Here is a 20,081-nt window from a genome sequence, read left to right as displayed (position 1 = left end):
TCCATCAACTCTGGAAGCACTACAAGTTGGGTCGATGGGTTCCACATGATTAGATCCGAACCAGAATGCAACGCGAGCAGATACCGGTGTTTCTTTGCTGTCTTGTCTGAGGAAGGAGAAATTTCTGGAAGGGTGTTTACATATGATGAGAAGTGGGTCCTGTACAAAGCTCCACAGCGCCGTCATCATTGGTTAGCATCTCATGAACCAGTTCAAAAACAGCCAAAACAGCAATGCACGAAAAGAAGGTCCTCCTGTGTGTTTAGTGGAATGCTCGTGGCATCGTGCATCGCGAACTGCTACCAGCTTGTCAGAGCGTCAATGCAACTGTGTACCGTAAACAGTTGGTTTGTATTTAAGAACAACTTAAAACTACCTAGGTAGAGCCAGCACATCTGAATCGCAAAGGAGTCCTGCTGTTACAGGACAACACTAAGCCCCACGTGACTAGGATAACCCGGACATCATTCTATGCCTTTTATGAGTAACACTACTGCATCCGCCATGCTCCCCGGACATTACACTTACCACCTGTTCTACCGCGATGGAATCCATGGCTTTCCAGAGCGTTGGCAGAAGGTCGTCGATGCTGATGTGACTATTTTTGATCTTCCAGGTACATCTTAGGTGACATATCGATGTTCGAAGGTTGTGGGTGAAAAAGCGACAGAATTTTCTTGTTTACCTTCATAATAACAAAGCTCCACCTCCTTTGGAGACAAGGGGATGCTCGAACCAAAATTATAACATCTTATCCAGTTAATAGTTGAGGTATGAAATTTCAAAATTTTGTCAACTGTAGGTAGCCCTTGGATTATTTACTTCTATTTTTCCTTATAAAGACAGAACCTCATTTATAGTACGTTTTTATCTTTGTAAATAGCTTGCAGAACTTTTAAATTTTGATGAGAACGCAAGCAAGCATTGGACCTTTTATTTTATTTATTTATTTATTTATTTATTGTAACAGGTTGAACTAGATCTACTGAATTACTAAAGATTCTGTTAAATCTTCACATTCTTTTTATGAAACATGTTTTTATTTTGCATTTTTGCTGCTGTAGATCCTTAAATCTTTGTTAAAATACTTGAGTTTGTGGAAGTTTAATTGAATGTTATATCTCAAAATATTTCATGGAAAAATAAAAAAAAGGATTACGAATATCCATTATCAAAACGTCTGTGTAATATTTCACTTTGCTCGTTCCAATCTGCACCAAGCCAGTACCAATCTGCCCCCACATGGGGAAGATTGGTACATATTGCAGACCTTTCGTAAAATGTAATTTACTCCAGGTAGGACATTAGTAGAAACAATATTTTACATTGTAAATGTAGCTAAAGAATCACAGTTTAAGTAGGAAAAAATCATGGTTTTCAAGCTAACGATATGTTCTAAAATCTCGGATAAGTAAAAATCGTACCGATGCCCCCTCCCCCTCTCCCCTTCTGTAGTTCTGTTTTTTTAATTTCCTCATATTTTACTAATTTGCAAAAAGAAAAAAAGAAAAGAAAGAAAAGAAAAATACGAATTCCTTACCTTGACACTTAAGCCAGTAGTTATTAGGGCCCAGGTATGTACAAAACCCTGCAAATTTCCATTACCCCAGTGAATTATAATTCCCTTACCCCATATATGCCCGCAAAAGTTATTTTAAAACCCACGATTTGACTCCTAATCTTTATTTACATACTTCTCTCCCAATTATTTATTGCTGGGCATCGAAATAAATGAAAGAACAAACTACATACATACATCCTTTTATTTTATTTACAAGTTTCACAACAGCTAAAAGTGACACTAACAATTATTTGACACTGACACTAGGCTGTACATTTGTAGTTTCTTATGTACTGACATCACTTTCATCACAAGATTGACTTACAACTACCTTAGATGACCCAGAGGCTTTATTTTCTGTACTATGGACAATATTAGTATTCTTTGTCTCTGATTTACCTTGCTTGCAGGGTGCAATGGGATTTTGGACACCTGATGCTATTGAACATTTTAAACAAGTATTTTTGTCATTTTGCTTACTAGTAACTCCAACGCCTTTTGAAGGACTTCTTAACGGTATACCCTTTCGGGCTTCAATATTTAGCTTTACCTTTGAGGAATGTTTCTTATTCCGCTGAGTGCTCTCCACCATATTCGTCGTAGTTTCTATCGCTGTCTTGACTATATCTTTCATATTTCTTCTAATTATTTTTTGTGTCCCTTTCCTATTTGTGATGACTTCATTAGTTTTATAATTGCTAGCGATATTCTTTGGTGGTTCAGGCCTGGTTTTACCCTCAATGATTGGCGTTCTTTTATTGCCTGTCGATTGTTGTTTATGTAAAGTGGCTTTAGGTCTCGCTTCTCTGTTCACTGGAACTTGATAGGGTTTCTCAGCTCTACGATTGTCTATTTGAATACTTCTTTTCTTGAAATCTAATTCCTGTTTCCGGTCTTTGATAGCAAGTGATGTTGAAGATGAGGCGATTTCTCTACTGCTCAACATATTTCTTTCTTTATTTTTAGCCGAAAAATTTGATTCCAATGCATGATTTACTACATTTGATGACGTTGAGCTTCTTACTTCTTTAATTGGAAACAATTTCCTTCCACTAAATCCAGAAACAACTGGTCTTTTTTCTTTCAGAAAAACTGAACCAAAGGATTGCCATTTGTGTACGCCGTGGCCCAAATCAGGTACATTGGTATTCTTTTTCTCCATTGCCTGCTGTTGTTCTAAATTTAATGATGTTCGACTAACCCATCGCGGAATACGAGATTTTCTGACTCCATATTTTGCCTTAGATGATGAGGCATCTTCGTTTGTTTGTGGTAACAATCTTGATTCAGTTAGTGTTTCTTCTTTCCCGCTTGCTGCACTATCTAAAACAGGTGTTCTTTTATCAATGGGAGTGTTGGAAGGAATTTGGAGGACACTCGTTGTGTTAGAAAAAAATTTCATGCTTGATCCATTAGAAGAACTTGATTTTTCGTCCTCATGCAATGTTTTATCACAAATAGTAGTTCCAGAATCATTTTGTAGTACACTAAATCTCTCTTCAGAAGCAACCGAGATAGGTTTTTCCACGATTTGTTCATTACTCAATTCGTTTATAGCAGATCTTCCTTCAGACGGTGAACTCGTTCGAGCCTTGGCTGAATCACTGTTATTACTAACTATATCAAAATCATTTTCATTAATTATCCACAATTTTCTCCTCAGATTTTCGGTCCCAAATGGTCTCTCCTTTCCATCAACTGGAATCTCTTCGTTAGAAGATGCTACTAGTATCACTTCCGAACCGAACTTATTTTTCCTGATTACATACGCTCCTGCACCATCTGCATCTACGTCGAGAGGATTCGCAAATGAATTTGTTGAACTACAGTCGTCTGAAGAATGGTAGTTTTCTTTTGAACTAATATCTGGCAATAAACGAGTGAGTTTGTCATTTATTGAATATTTATTCCATTCTTCAGGTACAGAACTATTTGCTTCACCAACTGTGTGATTTGACTCAAAATCATAGGTATTATTTCTTGATTTTGCTGTTAAGATTTGCGTATCTATATTTTCTTTACGAGCACTGTATTTATCACGTAGCAATGCTAACAAATATTTTAAAGAATTAGCTTGATTTGAATTTCGATTTTGAAAGTGGACAGGAAATTCTATTTTGGAATCAAACTCATTACTAACATCATTTATTTTAGAAATGTTTCTCTTAGTTTGTATATTATCTAAAGTGTTGTCTTCAAGATCATTACATGCTTCATCAACAAAAGAAAATTCACTTTGTTTTTCTGACATTTCATCTGGATAATTGCCAACATCCAGCTTAGGTTGATCACTTAAATGACAAATATCATCCCCATTACCTTCACTTAAAAGATTCGAGGCTCCTTTTGCAGTTTCGCAACCTCTTTTCACTGATGCAGTATTGCTATTGTCCTTAATACTCACAGTTTCAATTGATTTTACAAAATTAATTTTCGAAAAGGAGCTTGAATTCAAAATCATAGCATCACCGTCTCCACACTCTTTACTTGGATATTCTAACGTTTCAGTGGTAAGTTCTAGTGGCTCCACCGAAGGTTCAGAATTAAAATTGCAAGTAGACAAGAACACTTCAGCTGCTCTTTCCAATGACACATCTACAGTTGTTTCGCCATTTGACTGACTTTGTTTGTTCTTAGGAAGAGATGGCAAAGCAGGTGAAATTGTGAATGATACGGATTTTACTAGTTTATCATCTGCAAATAAATCATTTACTTCAGTAGAGGATGATTTGATTGTGATTGTAGAATGATTTGTTGAACATTCAGTTAGAGTTTTGCTCTCAGAACAAAAGACATCAGTCATTTTCTCAGATAGAAAAGATGCTGAAATAGAAGTCTCGGATTCTCGTGTCAAATGTTTAGGTAAATTGGAATTACTTTCTGCATCTGTACATGCCGCAACAGCTTGAAACAAAGAGTTTATTTCTGTGGATGTCTTTTCGCCTTCAGGAGAATCTCTTGCGCTCCTTTGCGTTGGAAATGCAGAATAAGACTCAACCTCAGTTATTATCGCACCCGCCTGTCTTGTGTTTGAATTCGTAGAAGGAAATATTGTTGTTATGAATTGAGGAGACGCATAAGCAATCGTCAGCCCTTGAGTAAATATAAATGTTGGCTGGTGTCTACTACAGTTGAAACAATGCCCACTTCGCTGCGGATTCTCATCTAATGGTACCGTTAATCCAGATTCGGAACTGAACGCCGACTCTTCTAGATAGGGTGATTCCGCTGGAACATCTTCACCTCTTTCGAAACATTTATCACATTTTCCTGTTTGTTGCATCGCATGAACACGACAATGGCAATGACGACAATCGGGTACAGACTGACACTCTTGTTGACATCTGAATGGTATTTCACATTCTTCAGACGCTGGCTGCCAATCGGAATGGGTCGCATATACATTTCTTCTATTGGTACAATTCGTTTCACACAGTTCTTTATCTTTGTTGAATTCATAAACTATATCCGAAGTATCCACACCAATAGATTCACGCGTACAGTCATGTTCTTGTGTAGGGAATTGGAATGAAGGCTCACTAGTCCGTTTCTGTGCTCTTCCAAGCTTCTCTTCGACTAGATTCATACACTTGGAGACTACGTCTGAATAGCTGTTGTTAGGATGTTTAATACGCCTGAGACATGTGAGGGCCCAATGTAATTGAGAAGTGCTTAATGATCGCTGGGTTCCAGACACTAATATACACAAAACAGCTATTGTATGATCAAGCAGTAGCCAAAAGGGAGGGAACTTTACGTATGGTGTACTACCTTTACGGATATTAATTGTGGCTCTTGTTCGCAGCTTGTACGGCTTCGGATGGAACACAGACATCAACGGGAGTGACGACAACTTCTCATGTGTTCGGACACGAACACGTGGTCCTCGTTGAGCAGAGAGACCTCTCGGAGATGTAATATTTCCACAACTATATTCCATGGTAGGGACTACTGTTCAACATACATGCGATCATTAGACGTCCAAAATTCTATCAGCCTCCAGAAAAGTTGGTGATATAGACAACCATTTCAGAATCTTAAAATTATTCCAAGATGTTGGTTGGTCGTTAACATGGTTCCGATCTACTGGAATAAAATCATATAGACATATATTAATAAATCTTCTATATCCATATCCATAATGCTACCTAAGAATACAAGATTTATCGCCATTACTCTCGGAACATTTAATTAAAACATTAAGTTTGATGCTAGACTAAAATTATATCCTCTAAAGTATGTTTGTTTTTTCTGGACTCGCTTCCCTTCTAAAGGATGGATCTATCTGCAACGCTTTGTTGCCACACAACTATTAAGTTGAGAGTTACAATACGCTAGGAAACAGCAAAATGCCACACTACTCACAAATCATTGTAACACATTTGTTGGCGCGTGGCAACTAAGCACTTCAAATACAAGCCAAGTAACAATGACCTCATTTGGAGGGCTGGCTGACAACTAACGTCACCTAAAAGCAAACCCAATAAAATGTCTGTTGCATTAAAACGTTCAGTTGAGTGTTAGCAGAAAATACTTTAAAGGGCAACCAAGTGCACTGGCGGGAAGTGTGTCAAGATAAAAGAAACGTAGTGTAACAGAAATAAAATTATATTTGAAAACAAGCGTTCAACTCTGGAAGAAACGTAATATATAGTTTATAATATATTTAAACATCAATCTTGACATTTTTGTTTGTGTAAATTATTCGTTTCATATCCATGTGCAAGTTCTAAGTAGTAGAAATCTAAGAAAAGCAAAATGTCAAAAGGCTAAGCAAATAATTGTTTAATTCCAAATTAAGATGATCCGGTCTCATGCATGCAGGCCTTTATCCTAGGTTTAGATGGAGTATTCATGGAGGTAAGATAGTGTGGTAGAAAGCGACCTGTACTTTGAAGTTTTATCTTGCCTTATAGTCTGTGCACCCGTCAACTACAAGGGCTTCAAGCTCTGATTGTGGTTCTGTGCACACGTAATACTAGCTCCTTCTCTTCATAACCCTGGTATTACAAAATACAGTAAAACACAAAAACTATATTCAAATGAACTTGCATCAAGTTGATAAGTAATCAAATTCGCTCTCTGTGGTGGATATGGGTACCCGTGTAACATGAAAGAAATAGCATAGGTGCGGACCAAGGCAAAATTTTCACGTGGGCAAAGTGGCTTTTTGATGCCCTCTAGTCCTAGCCCATATTTTACATTTTATTACAATGATTTTAGTATTTGAAACCCATTTTTCAAAAAGAAAAATTAATACTCAAATACTGATATAGGTATATTTAATACTTAAGTATACATACGTTATCAAGTGCATTGTGTTTTTATTATTATTTATGTACCGGTATGAATAAACAAAAAATCAAACAGCATTTATTGAATACTACTAATAGTGACATGATTACTCCTATATTGTAAATTGTTTTATTATATCAATAACACCAGGAGTCATCCTACCATATATCCGACTATGTAACAATCTATTCTGACAACGTGAAATACAAATAAAAACATTTCACATATGTTGAATGTGTTTTAGGCATAGCAATACGAATTAGTACAAAAGCTGAACACCCTTACAAGACTAAAGCTTAATAACAGGTTTTATCAAGTATTAGAAATCCTCTAACTTTCTTAAGTTTGATGAGTAAGTAAACCATATCAAAGTCAATTTAGGGAACGTTATGAGAAAGCGTCCATATCTTTTTCTTTCATAAAATCAAATAACATTTATCGTGTGGAAAAAGTTCACAAAAATACATGGCCTACTGTAAAGCACACCAACTACCCCCAAACTCTTTCTTCTATATGCCATGTCTCCGTTTGTTGATACAGCTCACCAAGTACTATGAAACTCTCTTCTTCCATGGCGAAATGGGAAAAGATGATGTAATTGACGCTAATTTACAATAATAAAAACCAATGAAGTCAGTAGAAAACACTTATAAAATTTACTTTTTTACGTTCGTTTTGGCGCCCCCCCTGACTGTAGCGTCCCGGGCAGTTGCCCAGCTCTTGGTCCGCCCCTGAGTTAGCACCTATTTCAACCTCTCTACCTACTTATGATATGTCATTTAATCAAACTGGCATTATAAAAATCCAGCTTGAGATAGGTACTAACTAAATTTCAAAATCCATTTGAAAGGAGTCAGCCGTTTTCCCGTGATGAGATCACAAGCAACAGTTAGAATGGATTTCAATATGGCGGTTCCCTTTTTCCTCTTAAAAACGAAACAGAGTTCTATTTCTTTTCACAAGGATGTAAGATTATACCTACTTCTTTTTAAAAAAATCCACGAAAATTCCTACATAGTTCTATTCAATTAAACTTGGACTTAAATGTTATCGAGACTATTACCAATCAGCTTAGCGACCCCGAAAAACTATGGATTCGATAGTAATCTTAGTCATTTCGGATGTTTCATTTTCCACCTCTTCTCAGCCAATATCAATTGGGTTGAACTCGAACTTAAACAGTATCGGAAACATCATCCAAGGGAAGAGCATGCTTTCGTTACAGCCAGGAATTACTCATTGGAAGAAATTGCACTGGAGCACTCTCTGGTGTGCCTTACTCTCACTGGCAAGCAGATAGAAGCCAGCCTAACAAAATAGGGTCCAGTCAGTGAACCTATTTTGGGTGGATGGCTGACGTAGTCGCGTATTGATTGTCGAGTTGAGATGATCCTCACACTTCTTTATCGGACACACTCCTTCCTATTGATTGAGTTGCTAACTGTCCATATTGTTTGGACTGTATTATCCCGCTGGGTACTTATTCGGGATATCCTTGTAGTGCTCGGACGTCGGAGAGCGTTGTAGTTCAACCTTGAATCGTACATTGTTTATTGTTCGTGCTCTTATTGTGTTTAGTGTTCAGAGAACTATTATCATCATAATAGGTAATCTGCCCTTATTGGCAGGTCACTTGCCGCAGCTGAGAAGCTTCCATGCTTCACTGACCTCCGCTAACCTCTTCGTCTTCACGTATGATCTATCTGTATTTAAATAATCCATTAATTGTAGTCTCCTTCGCCCTATCCCTCTCTTCCCTGCCATCATACCCTTTAGGACGTCCCTCATGATACAATTTCTTCTTAGGCAATGTCCCAACCAGTTTCTCTTCCTCTTTTCAATAATATCTCGAAGTGTTATTTTCTCCCCTACCATTTCTAATACCCTCTCATTCGTTTTCCGCTCGAACGAACTAATTCTTTTCATTCTTTTCGACACCCACATTTCGAAGGCTTCCAGTCTTTTTCATCATCTTTACGTATTGTTCATGTTTCCGCCCCGCCCCATACAGTACAACACTCCATACGAAGCATTTTATGAGTCTTTTTCTCAACTCTTTATTCAAGGTTCCACAAAACAGACTTTTCTTATTCCTAAAATCTTCCTTTGACATTCCTATCCTTGCTTTTATTTCACGTTCGGACTTCATGTCATTACTAAGAAAACTACCCAAATATCAAAAACTATTCATGTGTTCTATTTTATCCCCTCCCACTTGTATATTTGACACAAACCGCTTCGCTCCAATCACCATGGCTTTTGTCTTTCTAATATTTATTTTCATCCCATATTCTTCAAAGCCATTACTCAAGGTTTCTAACTTTTTATTCATTTTCTCTTCAGAATTTGTAACAAGCACCATATCATCTGCAAACCGTATACACGTAATCATTCTACCTCCTACTAAAATGCCGTCTTCATCATGTAGGCTCTTTCTCACTATATCTTTTAGATAGATATTAAACAGTGTTGGCGAGAGACAGCATCCTAGTCGAACTCCCCTTCCAATAGCACAGTAGTAATGGTGGTACCTGATCGCGTTTTTGCGCACCCGGATTCTGGCGCCCGGACGCCTAGGGCAATGACTTAGGGGTACTTAGGACCACCCCCTCTAGATTTTGGCAGCGGTACTTTGGCCCACCCCCTAAATTTTGACAGGATACCTAGGACCACCCCCTTAAATTTTGGAAATTGTCAAATCTAAAAATTGGGTATGGTATCCTAGGACCATAGTATGTACCTCCATTAGTATTGGGGGTCCATCTCATTCCTTTTCATGGGTAAAAAATTGCAAAAAAGTTAAATTTCGGAGGTTTTTGAAATAATTTATCTCCTTTGATGAGGTCTAATTACCCTATATAGTTATATGGGCGTATAAAGGAGTCCAGTCCCTTTCATAAGACATGGATACATTGATGCACCAATTTAAATTTTGGGAGGGATACCTTGGCCCACCCCTTAAAGTTTGGAAATTGCCAATTTAAGCATTTGGTATAATAGTATAGAACCTAATATGTACCACTATAAATTTGAGTGGTCCATCTCGTTCCTTTTCATGAGTAAAATCTTATTTAAAAAATCAAATTTCCAAGGATGTTGACCTCTTTGATGAGGTTTTATTACCTTATATTTTGGATATTGCCCAATTTAAACATTTAATATAGTACTATAGGATCCTAATATGTATCACCATAAATTTGGGTGGTTCATTTCGTTTCCTTTCATGGGTAAAAATTGTCAAAAGTAAAATTTAGGAGGTTATTGACCCTTTTTATTTTTTTGGATGTCTTACTACCTTATGTGATTATGGGGGCATGTACAGGGGTCTATTCTATTTCTTTAGATATAGGTACATCGATGCTTCCATCTTAAAGTTTTGGCAGAGGTACATTGACCCACCCTTAAATTTTGGAAATTGTCCAATTTAAAAATTTGATATAATAGTATAGAACTCTAATATGTGTCACTAGTTATAAACTTCGGTGATCCATCTCGTTCCCTTTTACGGTTAAAGAAATTGCCAGAAATAGCATAGAAATAGCCTCTAGATATAGCAGTTAGCTGCGAATATACTGAATAAGCAGTCGCGGAGAGCCGACTAGGAGTGGTCCCCCAGCTTGGGGATTTGGGTAAGGCTAACAACCTCATCCTGTAAAAAAATTACTTGTTCAGAAATATTCACAAAAGCCTCGGACAAGGACTGATAACTTGGCACGATCTCAGCAAAAGAAAATGGACATGAGATTTGGAACTTGGAATATTAGAAGTCTTTATAGGGCAGGCGAGTTAAAATCCGTAACGAGTGAGTTACAGAAATACAGGATAAACCTAGCAGGAGTTCAGGAAGTCAGGTGGGAAGGAAATGGATATGTGAATTCCGGAAATTTTACGTTCTTTTACGGGGAAGGAAATAAAAATCACCAGTTAGGAACAGGGTTTTTCGTTCACAAACGAATATTACCAACAATTAAACGGATTGAATTTGTTACTGACAGACTTTCTTTTATTACTCTTAAGGGATGGTGGTGTGATATTATTGTTTTAAATGAACATCCCCCAACTGAAGATAAGGATGACGATATAAAAGACAGTTTTTACGAAGAAGTGGAACGGATATTTGACCAACTCCCGCAATACCATATGAAAATTCTATTAGGGGATTTCAATGCGAAGGTAGAACGAGAGGATATTTTCAAACCGATTATAGGGAACGAAAGTCTGCATAAGAAAAGTGATGACAACGGTGTTAGACTCGTGAACTTTACAAGATCCAAAAACCTAATCGTGAAGAGTACAAAATTCCCACATCGCGACGTTCATAAATACACTTTGACATCACCAAACGGAAAAACACATGATAAAATTGATCACGGTTTAGTAGATTGTAAAAGGCAATCTATCACAATCGTTGTCCGGTCGTTTAGAGGGGCTGATTGTGACACTGATCACTACCTAGTAGCAGCTATAATACAAGAGAGATTATCATTGAATAAAGGTAATATTCATTGTCCGAAAACGGAGAGATTCAATTTAAAGAAATTAGGAGAGAGCCAGGTAAGAGAGGAATACCAGATTGATGTTTCGAATCGATTCTCGGCGTTAGAAGATTCGGAGTGCATTAGTGTTGAGGATACCTGGATTGAAATTAGAGATAGCATTAAAATTTCAGCAAAAGAAAAATTGGGACACGCGGAAATACGTAGGAACAAACCATGGTTCGACCAGGAATGCATTAAACTAGTAGAAAAGAGAAAACAGGCAAAATTACGCTGGCTACAAAATCCGAATGAAATAACTACACAAAATTTCGCAGATACCAGGCGGGAAACTTCCAAAACTTTTAGAACAAGGAAACGCAATTTTTTGAAAGCTAAAATTAAGGAACTTGAAGATAATAGTAAAGGCGATCAGCGAATTTAAGAAAGGTTATCAATCTCGTGCTTATATATTAAAGAAATCTGACGGTACAGTTCTCACTGATACAAATAGCATCTTAAATAGATGGAATGATTTCTTTGACGATTTGCTTAACACGTAACCAAAAACTAGTGTGCGTGTAGAAAAGGATATACATACCGTAGAACCGTATATTCCAGAACCCAACCGAATAGAAGTAGAAACTGCTTTAAAGAAATTAAAGAAACACAAATCTCCGGGTGGAGATGAAATTCCGGCTGAGTTAATTTTAGCTGGAGGCGAAAAATTGTGGAACAAGATACACAAACTCATTCTCCTTATATGGAACAAGGAAGAATTGCCACAAGAGTGGAAAGAATCAATCATTATTCCAATTCACAAGAAAGGCGACAAAACTGACTGTAATAATTATCGAGGCATTTCTCTTCTGTCAACATCCTATAAAATCCTTTCAAATATTCTATTAGCAAGATTGACCCCATACGCAGATGAAATTATTGATATTATCAGTGAGGATTTAGACGAAATCGATCAACTATCGACCAAATACTTACCATTCGCCAAATACTCGAAAAAAGTGGGAATACAATAGCCCGGTACATCAACTATTTATTGATTTTAGAAAGGCGTACGACTCAGTTAGGAGAGAAACATTATACAACGTTCTTACAGAACTTGGAATACCGAGAAACCTAATTAGATTAATTAAGATATGTTTAAGTGAATCCCAAAGAAAAGTCCGGGTAGGAAAATTTTTGTCCACAAGCTTTCACGTCGAAAATGGCCTGAAACAAGGAGATGTGTTATCGCCATTATTATTTAACTTTGTTCTGGAATACGCTATAAGGAAAATCAACGAGAACAACCAGAGCCTAGAGTTGAACGGTATTCACCAGGTTATGTCATATGCTGATTATACAAATTTAATAGGGGGTGATAGGAGAACAATAGAAAGAAATGCAGAGTCTTTATTAAACGCTTCCAGGGACATGGGTTTAGAAGTAAATGCAGAGAAAACTAAATACATTGAAGTGCGTCGGGACCGTAATACAGTAAATTATGGATGCGTTAAAATATTAAATAATACTTTTGATAAAGTGGATAGTTTCAAATATCTAGGATCAATATTAACAGAGGAAAATCATATTCACGAAGAAATTATATGTCGACTAAAAGCAGGGAATTCGTGTTACTATTCGGTTCAAAATCTCTTGTCGTTCCGAATTCTGTCGAGGAATTTGAAGCTTAAAATATACAAAACTACAATCATGCCTGTGGTTCTGTATGGTTGCGAAACATGGTTGCTGACTCTGAGGGAAGAACATAGACTGAAAGTATTTGAAAACAAGATCCTGAGACGAATGTTCGAACCCAAGAGCAACGAGAATGGGGAATGGTGGAAACTTAATAACGAGGAACTACATAGTTTATACGGTTTACCCAACATTGTTTGAGTCTTCTAGCCTAGGAGGCTTACGTGGGCAGGTCATTTCGCTAGAATGGAAGAAAGTAGAAATGCTTTCAAAGTCTTGACTGGAAGACCAATCGGAAAACGACCATTAGGAAGACCTAGACGAAGATGGGAGGACAATATTAAGATAGAGCTCGCAGAGATTGGAATAAAAAGTAAAAACTGGATACAGTTAGCTAAGGATAGAAGTCAGTGGAGAGCTTTTGTGAACGCAGCATTGAACCTCCGGGTTCCATAGGCCATAGAGTTAGTTAGTTAGCTAACCCGAAGAATGAGATAAACAGGATCACCAAATTCTACGAACAATTAAAAATTATTGATTTGACAATGAGAGATGTACCCCTTCCAAAACTTAGGATTGATGCACAAATATATCTATGTGTTATGAAAAGTAATAAACATGTACTCATTCAATAATAAATCCGTATCAAAAAAGATAAAACAGGTCATTAACCTTCGAAATTTAAATATTTGGCCATAAGAGGGACACCGAAATTTACAATGGGTCCTAGAAAACGTTTACCGAATTTTATTTCGTAATTCCCAAATTAAAGAAATGGTCTTATGAATCCAACAAAATTTAAAAATGCAAATATCAAAGTATAAAGGAAATGACCCCTGCACACATCCAATCTTATCCGAAATTTACATTTTTGACAATTTTTAGCCCTGAAAGGGAACGAGATTTATAATGATATTTATTAGGGTCCTACACTAGTATACCAAATTGGGCAATTTCCAAATTTTAAGGGGTGAGCCAATGTACCACTTCTAAATTTTCAATGTACCTATATCTTAAGAAAGAAAATAGACCTCTGTACAAGTGCCTTTTAATCATATAAGGTAATACAATTTTATCTAAGGAAATAAATTGGGTCAATAACCGAACACTTGGTCGTAGTAATTTTTGGCAATTTCTTTAACCGTAAAAGGGAACGAGATGGATCACCGAAGTTTATAACTAGTGACACATATTAGAGTTCTATACTATTATATCAAATTTTTAAATTGGACAATTTCCAAAATTTAAGGGTGGGTCAATGTACCTCTGCCAAAACTTTGAGATGGAAGCATCGATGTACCTATATCTAAAGAAATAGAATAGACCCCTGTACATGCCCCCATAATCACATAAGGTAGTAAGACATCCAAAAAAATAAAAAGGGTCAATAACCTCCTAAATTTTACTTTTGACATTTTTACCCATGAAAGGAAACGAAATGAACCACCCAAATTTATGCTGATACATATTAGGGTCCTATAGTACTATATATATTAAATGTTTAAATTGGGCAGGGGCACAAGCTGTGAATACGAATAGTGCATAGTGTAAATAAAGGACAACACCGAAAGAGAAAGCCAGAAACAGGTGCTAAACGCAGAAAAAAGAGTAAAAATTGTCGAAGTGGGAACATAAAATAAAAATAGCAGCAAATACGCCGACAACTAAACGTTTACCGGGCAATGATCTTGGTGTAGTGCTTAAGGTGCTGGCTTACAAATGCAAAGGACGTCAGTTCGAATCCCCTGCAAGGAGATTTTTAAAAATTTTTGTTAATAATGCATACAGCCCATGAGAGATGGTAAAAGACATATTTAGTCTTTCGTAGCAATTATTATTGGTAATGTTTAATACTAATAATACTTTTTTCTTTTGGTATTGCTTTTATTCTTGTCTTCATTTCGAAAGAGAAGAATATTGGAACAAATGCCACCAATATTCCTCTTATTTTGAATATAAGCGATATTTGCAATTAGTAAAGAATAAAAATTGAACGTTCCGACGTAGCTGCAAAAAGTAAAAAAAATGGAAGTGGAGGGGTTCGAACCCATACTCATGTCCATTAAAAATACAATCACTAGATGCCTTAAACCTCTCAACTACGATTTCTATGTTGAGTGCTGGGTGGCTTGTGTTTAGGTTTGGCTGATCAATACGTTTTGAAAAGAAGCCCGGTTTAGCTCTGACACAGCACGGGTGCGAGGCACTTTTATCGTTCGTCACCCTCTCAGACAACCACTCTCAGTTCGAAAATTTCTCCCTCTCTCTATGTCTATCTATCTGTATATATATATCGATATTGTGAATGCCATAACCAGCGTAATTTTCTGTGGATTGAGACCAAACTTGGCACAAATATTAATTGTTGAAATATCTTGAATGAGTTCGTTAGCCAGAATAATCAGATGAAAATGTTCAAAATGGCGGCCCTTCAAACTCTTAAAAAGTTCCAAGTGAACTAAATTTCGCCCATAAATGCGTATTCACAATGTTTGAGTGACTTTTCCTCTTTTACTGAAATATTTTTGTGCAGGGACTTATCCTCTTTTATTGAAATATTGGACCCGATTAATCACCTAAAGAATGTTCACGCCCTTTCGCTACGCTCAGGCCTTTCTTTCCTATCGAAACAATACGATTGTTAGTGATGATATGAAGTTACACATTGAAAGTGAAGTAACTTGTAAAACGTATTATTTGAAAGAAAGAGAACGGGAAATGGTAGAGTGATGGGAGCACGTTGGATAGTGTGCATTCATAGTACTCAGAAAAATTAGCGGTTTCATTGCAAAATGAACGAAGAGGCATTGTCATGGGGAGTCATGGGGCCACGGCACAGCCCTCTTTAGGCAAAATGTCGATAACTTATGTCGAGATAACAGGAGTGATAGTGGGATGGGATCAACGTTGGACACCATGGACCAATAAGGCGCATTGAAAAATGTGAGGGGGTTCCAGCCAGCCTTACTTATTTCCACATGATAATATAAAATTATATTTTGCGAAATAAACGCACGAGTTAGGAGCAATAATTAATATTATTATTGTTATTATCAATAATAATAATATTATTATTGTGGTCTTGATCTTGCTGCAAGAGTCTTGCAAATCTTGCTTTTAAGAAATCTTATGCTTTTCATACGTAAACTGTATTCTGGATAAATTCTACATTGCGCCAATAGTAATGGAAATACAATGCATGTTTCTAAGTGAAATATAGTTTACCATCGTGTAAGTATGATGATGGTATACAACATGGGTGATGTCCTTTATTTTTTTTCAATGGGTCCCCACGCTTCATTACTGATAAGATAAATTACAACGTTTCGTAATCTTTTTATATTTTTTAAACAGATTTAATACTCTGCTGGTTCCCAAATTGGGGAGACGCATGAAAGAAAATCGAGAAGGCACAGATTACTGAAATACCATAAATTGCTGGATTATTTTTACACTCTAAAGGCGTCAGATACATTTTTTTTTATTTTCAACTAAGATTAACTAATCTTTGTATTGAACAAACTTCCAATTAAATATTGATATTTTATTTTACTGATTCCAATATGAACTGTATGGAACAGAAACATGGACATTACGCAAAAGCGATTTTAAAAAAAATGTGGAGGCTTGGGATAAAAGGTGAGAATTAGCTGGGTTGAATGGGAACTGAAGGTCTTAGAAATAGTAGCAGTAGGGGATAAAAAGAATTTTAGATGTAATTAAAAGAAGGAAAAGTACTGGTTGGGACACTGGCTGAGAAGGAACTTTATTATGAGGGACATGCTAGAGAATAGGAAAGGGAGGAGTGGAAGGAAAGGGAGTGGAAAGGGAGGAGTGGAAGGAAAGAGATGGAGGGGTAAAGGAGACAGTAGTTTAAGAAAGGTATTACAGAAGTAAAACAGAAAATTGCTACGACAAGACGAAGAGACTAGCTGAGGACCACCGTATATCGAAGCTTCTGAGTTACAACAAGTGACTTGCCAATAATGGCAGAATAGCTATGTTAGCAATATTGGCCAAAAAAAGAGAGAAAAATTAAAATAATAACGATTATAATCAAACCTCTTAATATTTTAGAATAACTTGAGTAAAAACTGAAAACGACTCAACTGTCCATGTCTTTTGTGTAAACTCAACTTATTCAAATACTTTTAACCTATATTAGAAATCAAAACTCCAAACTCACTCAAATAACTGTACAAAATCACACACACACTTGTGAATATGGATTATTTATCGTTGTATAATGTTATATCGCTCAATTTTCGTGTGCCATATACCTGAGGAGGCTAAAAGTTATATTGATAAACAATTATTCAACGTATAAGCACCTGCCCATGAAATCAAACTTGCGGTTACATACAAGTTTTTGTCAGTGTCATGAAAATGTTATTTTGATATTAACTTTTGAGCACACATTAAACATTTCTAACGGATGCTTGATCCTTCGAGACAAGGCCATATCCATGTAGTCGGCACCTATGGTGTACGGAATTACCGATGTTCAATACTACATTTCTCTTTAGTTTTAGAAGAAGAACACCACTAATATGTTTTGAAATGATGTAATATCTAGTTTTACGTGCCACGTTTATGCACCGAGGCTAAGAGAGATGGTAATGATGAGAAATGAATGAAATGGTGGAATGAAGAAAGTAGGAGGAAGGGTAAACTCCCCTAGAAAACCTACGCACACGGTCTCTATTCACCAAGAAAGCACACATGGTGCAAGCTGGGATCGAACCAGGTACCCCAGCACCAAAGGTGAACGCTCTACGACTGAGCCAGTGCTTGTGCAAGACTCTTGCTCAAGAGTCTTGGTCTTGGTCTTGCAGGTATGGTCTTGGTCTTTGTCTTGCATCGGGATTCCTGGTCTTGTTCTTGCATGCAGGACTCTTGCAAAACTGCAAGATCAAGACTCTTGCGCTCATCACTACTTGAACGACAGGGACACGAACACAGATACATTGAGGACATTTAATATTTCAAAGGCTCTCCCACAGAGAATCGAAACTGAGACTCCGCCTACTAAACTATCTGGTGGGTGGGGTACCTGGTTCGTTCCCAAGGCAAGTAAGCTTGAGACGGACAACATAATGCTCGTGGGTTTTCTAAGGACACTCTCACTTTCTCATTCCACCAATTCGTACATTATAATTCACTTGGTTTAATAATAGCCTTCCTTAACCTAACAGGCATAATCGTCGGACATTAAACGTAAAGATTACATTTTTCAAGCAAATCCGAACCAATCCGAACCGAAAAACAGTTATATTTTCTTTTGCTCATTAACGTGTTTTCACAAAAAATATATAGAGTAAAAACATAGGGAATCATAATTCCATTCAAAAGTGAAACAGCAGACTCATTATACCTTAACCTAAAACGAAACCATTATATATCGTTTGGAACTTTTCCAAAATATATACGAATATTGTGAAAAGTGGCAATATAGTGTCCGTTTTCAAACAAAACTGAACCAAATTATGATTTGTTTTCTGAAATAAACGAACGTATTCTGTTTCTAGCTTAAACCGAACCCAAACTAGTTAACCGAGTTGTGATTCATTGACCCACAATCCACTGACCCACCACCCATCGTGATCCCCTCTGACCCACCACCCACCATGAACCACTCCGACCCACCACCCACCATGAACCACTGACCAACCGAAACACATCGTCATCAACTCTGACACATGATCCAAGGCCTCATCTCTACCAACTAGAGATTTTACACTTATAATAAATAAAAGTTGTGAAATTCTAACTAATAGGAGTTTGAAGTTCTACGGTCAATCGCCCAAGCACCGCTCTGTTACATTAACGATGGATCTGACCTTTACGATGTAAAATGGTAAAGTGTTTGTCATGGGTAAAATTCGATGAATTTCAATCATCATGGTATATTTATTTCTTTTGTTGGATTATCGATAGTTTTCAGTGGAAAAACGGATGTAATTTTTAAAGTCCCAAATCAAGGTAAGTAGACCAACGTACAGAAGCTTACATTACAAATTTTATGTCTGTTTTTCTCACAACTGTATGGGTTGACTGCCCTGTGCTCTATGCGCTCTATATAATAAACAAGCTTCAGCAATTATTATAGTACAAAACGCATGATTAAGCATATGATACGAAGAACTGTATTGTTTGTTTCTCAACTACGAGTAATATCAATCGTTTTCGATAATTTTTACAAACTAACCCACTATCAATTTACCATATGTAGAAATTGCCGCCTCTCTTCATAAAGAAGAAGTTTATAAAATGCTAGAAGACGTTCTGTTCAATTTCAATAAAGAGTTAATATACTGAATTTCAGCTCCGTAAGTTGAACGGCTTGTGCGATACTCAATTTTTATTCGCAAAAATTCTTATCCCCACTATCCCTTAAGAAATTATTATAATGAAACCAACATGGTAACATCCCAGTTTGGATTAAGGTCTAACTATGTACCAACTTTATTTCATTTGACTGCCATTTGGCCGTGATAATTAATCAAACATAGTTACATTCATTTTTTACATATTAATAATTTATATATAACAGTGATTCAAAAATGTATTTTTTCCAGTAGTTAGCTATCCTAAAATCTCACAGGCTGTGTGTCTCGAAAGCCAAGTAGTAGTATAAGTCCTAGTGCTCTTATCACAATCAGAAATATCAACATCCAAAAATGCCTCAAGTTTTGTTTTTTCACTTAGAGATACTCATCTCAGGTAAGTAAACAGAAACAAATGGAAAAGGGTAATGGAGGCCTTGAAAGTAAAACGTAGACAAATTGATCAGTGTTCAGAAGCATATTTTAAAATCACGCTCGACCCTACTTATAGGAGCTAAATACCCGGTTCTGGTTAGTTGGAGTTATCCTTTTTGCGCCACGTACCATGAATATAGCAGAAATCAAATGGCTGTTACTGGTGGTTTTCGTGGGCGAGAATACTAGCGCAATGAGCTAGTAATTATAATTGCTTTTGGTGTGGATTCAAACCCGGGCCAAGGCATTTTTTTTATTTTTATAAAAGAAATTATACTCAAAAAAGTGACTTAC

The 20,081-nt window shown here is 36.7% G+C and overlaps 1 protein-coding gene across 2 annotated transcripts in view; it reads right to left on the bottom strand.

Moving 5' to 3' along the window:
* Positions 1–1,745: 1,745 nt before the first annotated feature.
* LOC145666966 (uncharacterized) overlaps positions 1,746–20,081 on the bottom strand; it is a 32,608-nt gene continuing 14,272 nt past the window's right edge. Inside the window, exon 2 of one of the 2 annotated variants that reach the window (XM_081734607.1) lies at positions 1,746–5,647. In XM_081734607.1, the coding sequence (XP_081590733.1) occupies positions 1,848–5,501 (3,654 nt within the window). In that variant the 5' untranslated portion in view covers positions 5,502–5,647 and the 3' untranslated portion in view covers positions 1,746–1,847. The remainder of the gene's footprint in view (positions 5,648–20,081) is intronic. The other variant, XM_081734606.1, reaches the window with a different exon arrangement.

The sequence above is a fragment of the Thermobia domestica genome, chromosome 12 (genome assembly GCF_964235325.1).
Source record: "Thermobia domestica chromosome 12, izTheDome1.hap1.1, whole genome shotgun sequence".
Lineage (NCBI taxonomy): Eukaryota > Metazoa > Arthropoda > Insecta > Zygentoma > Lepismatidae > Thermobia > Thermobia domestica.
This window is presented reverse-complemented; position numbering and strand designations above follow the sequence as displayed.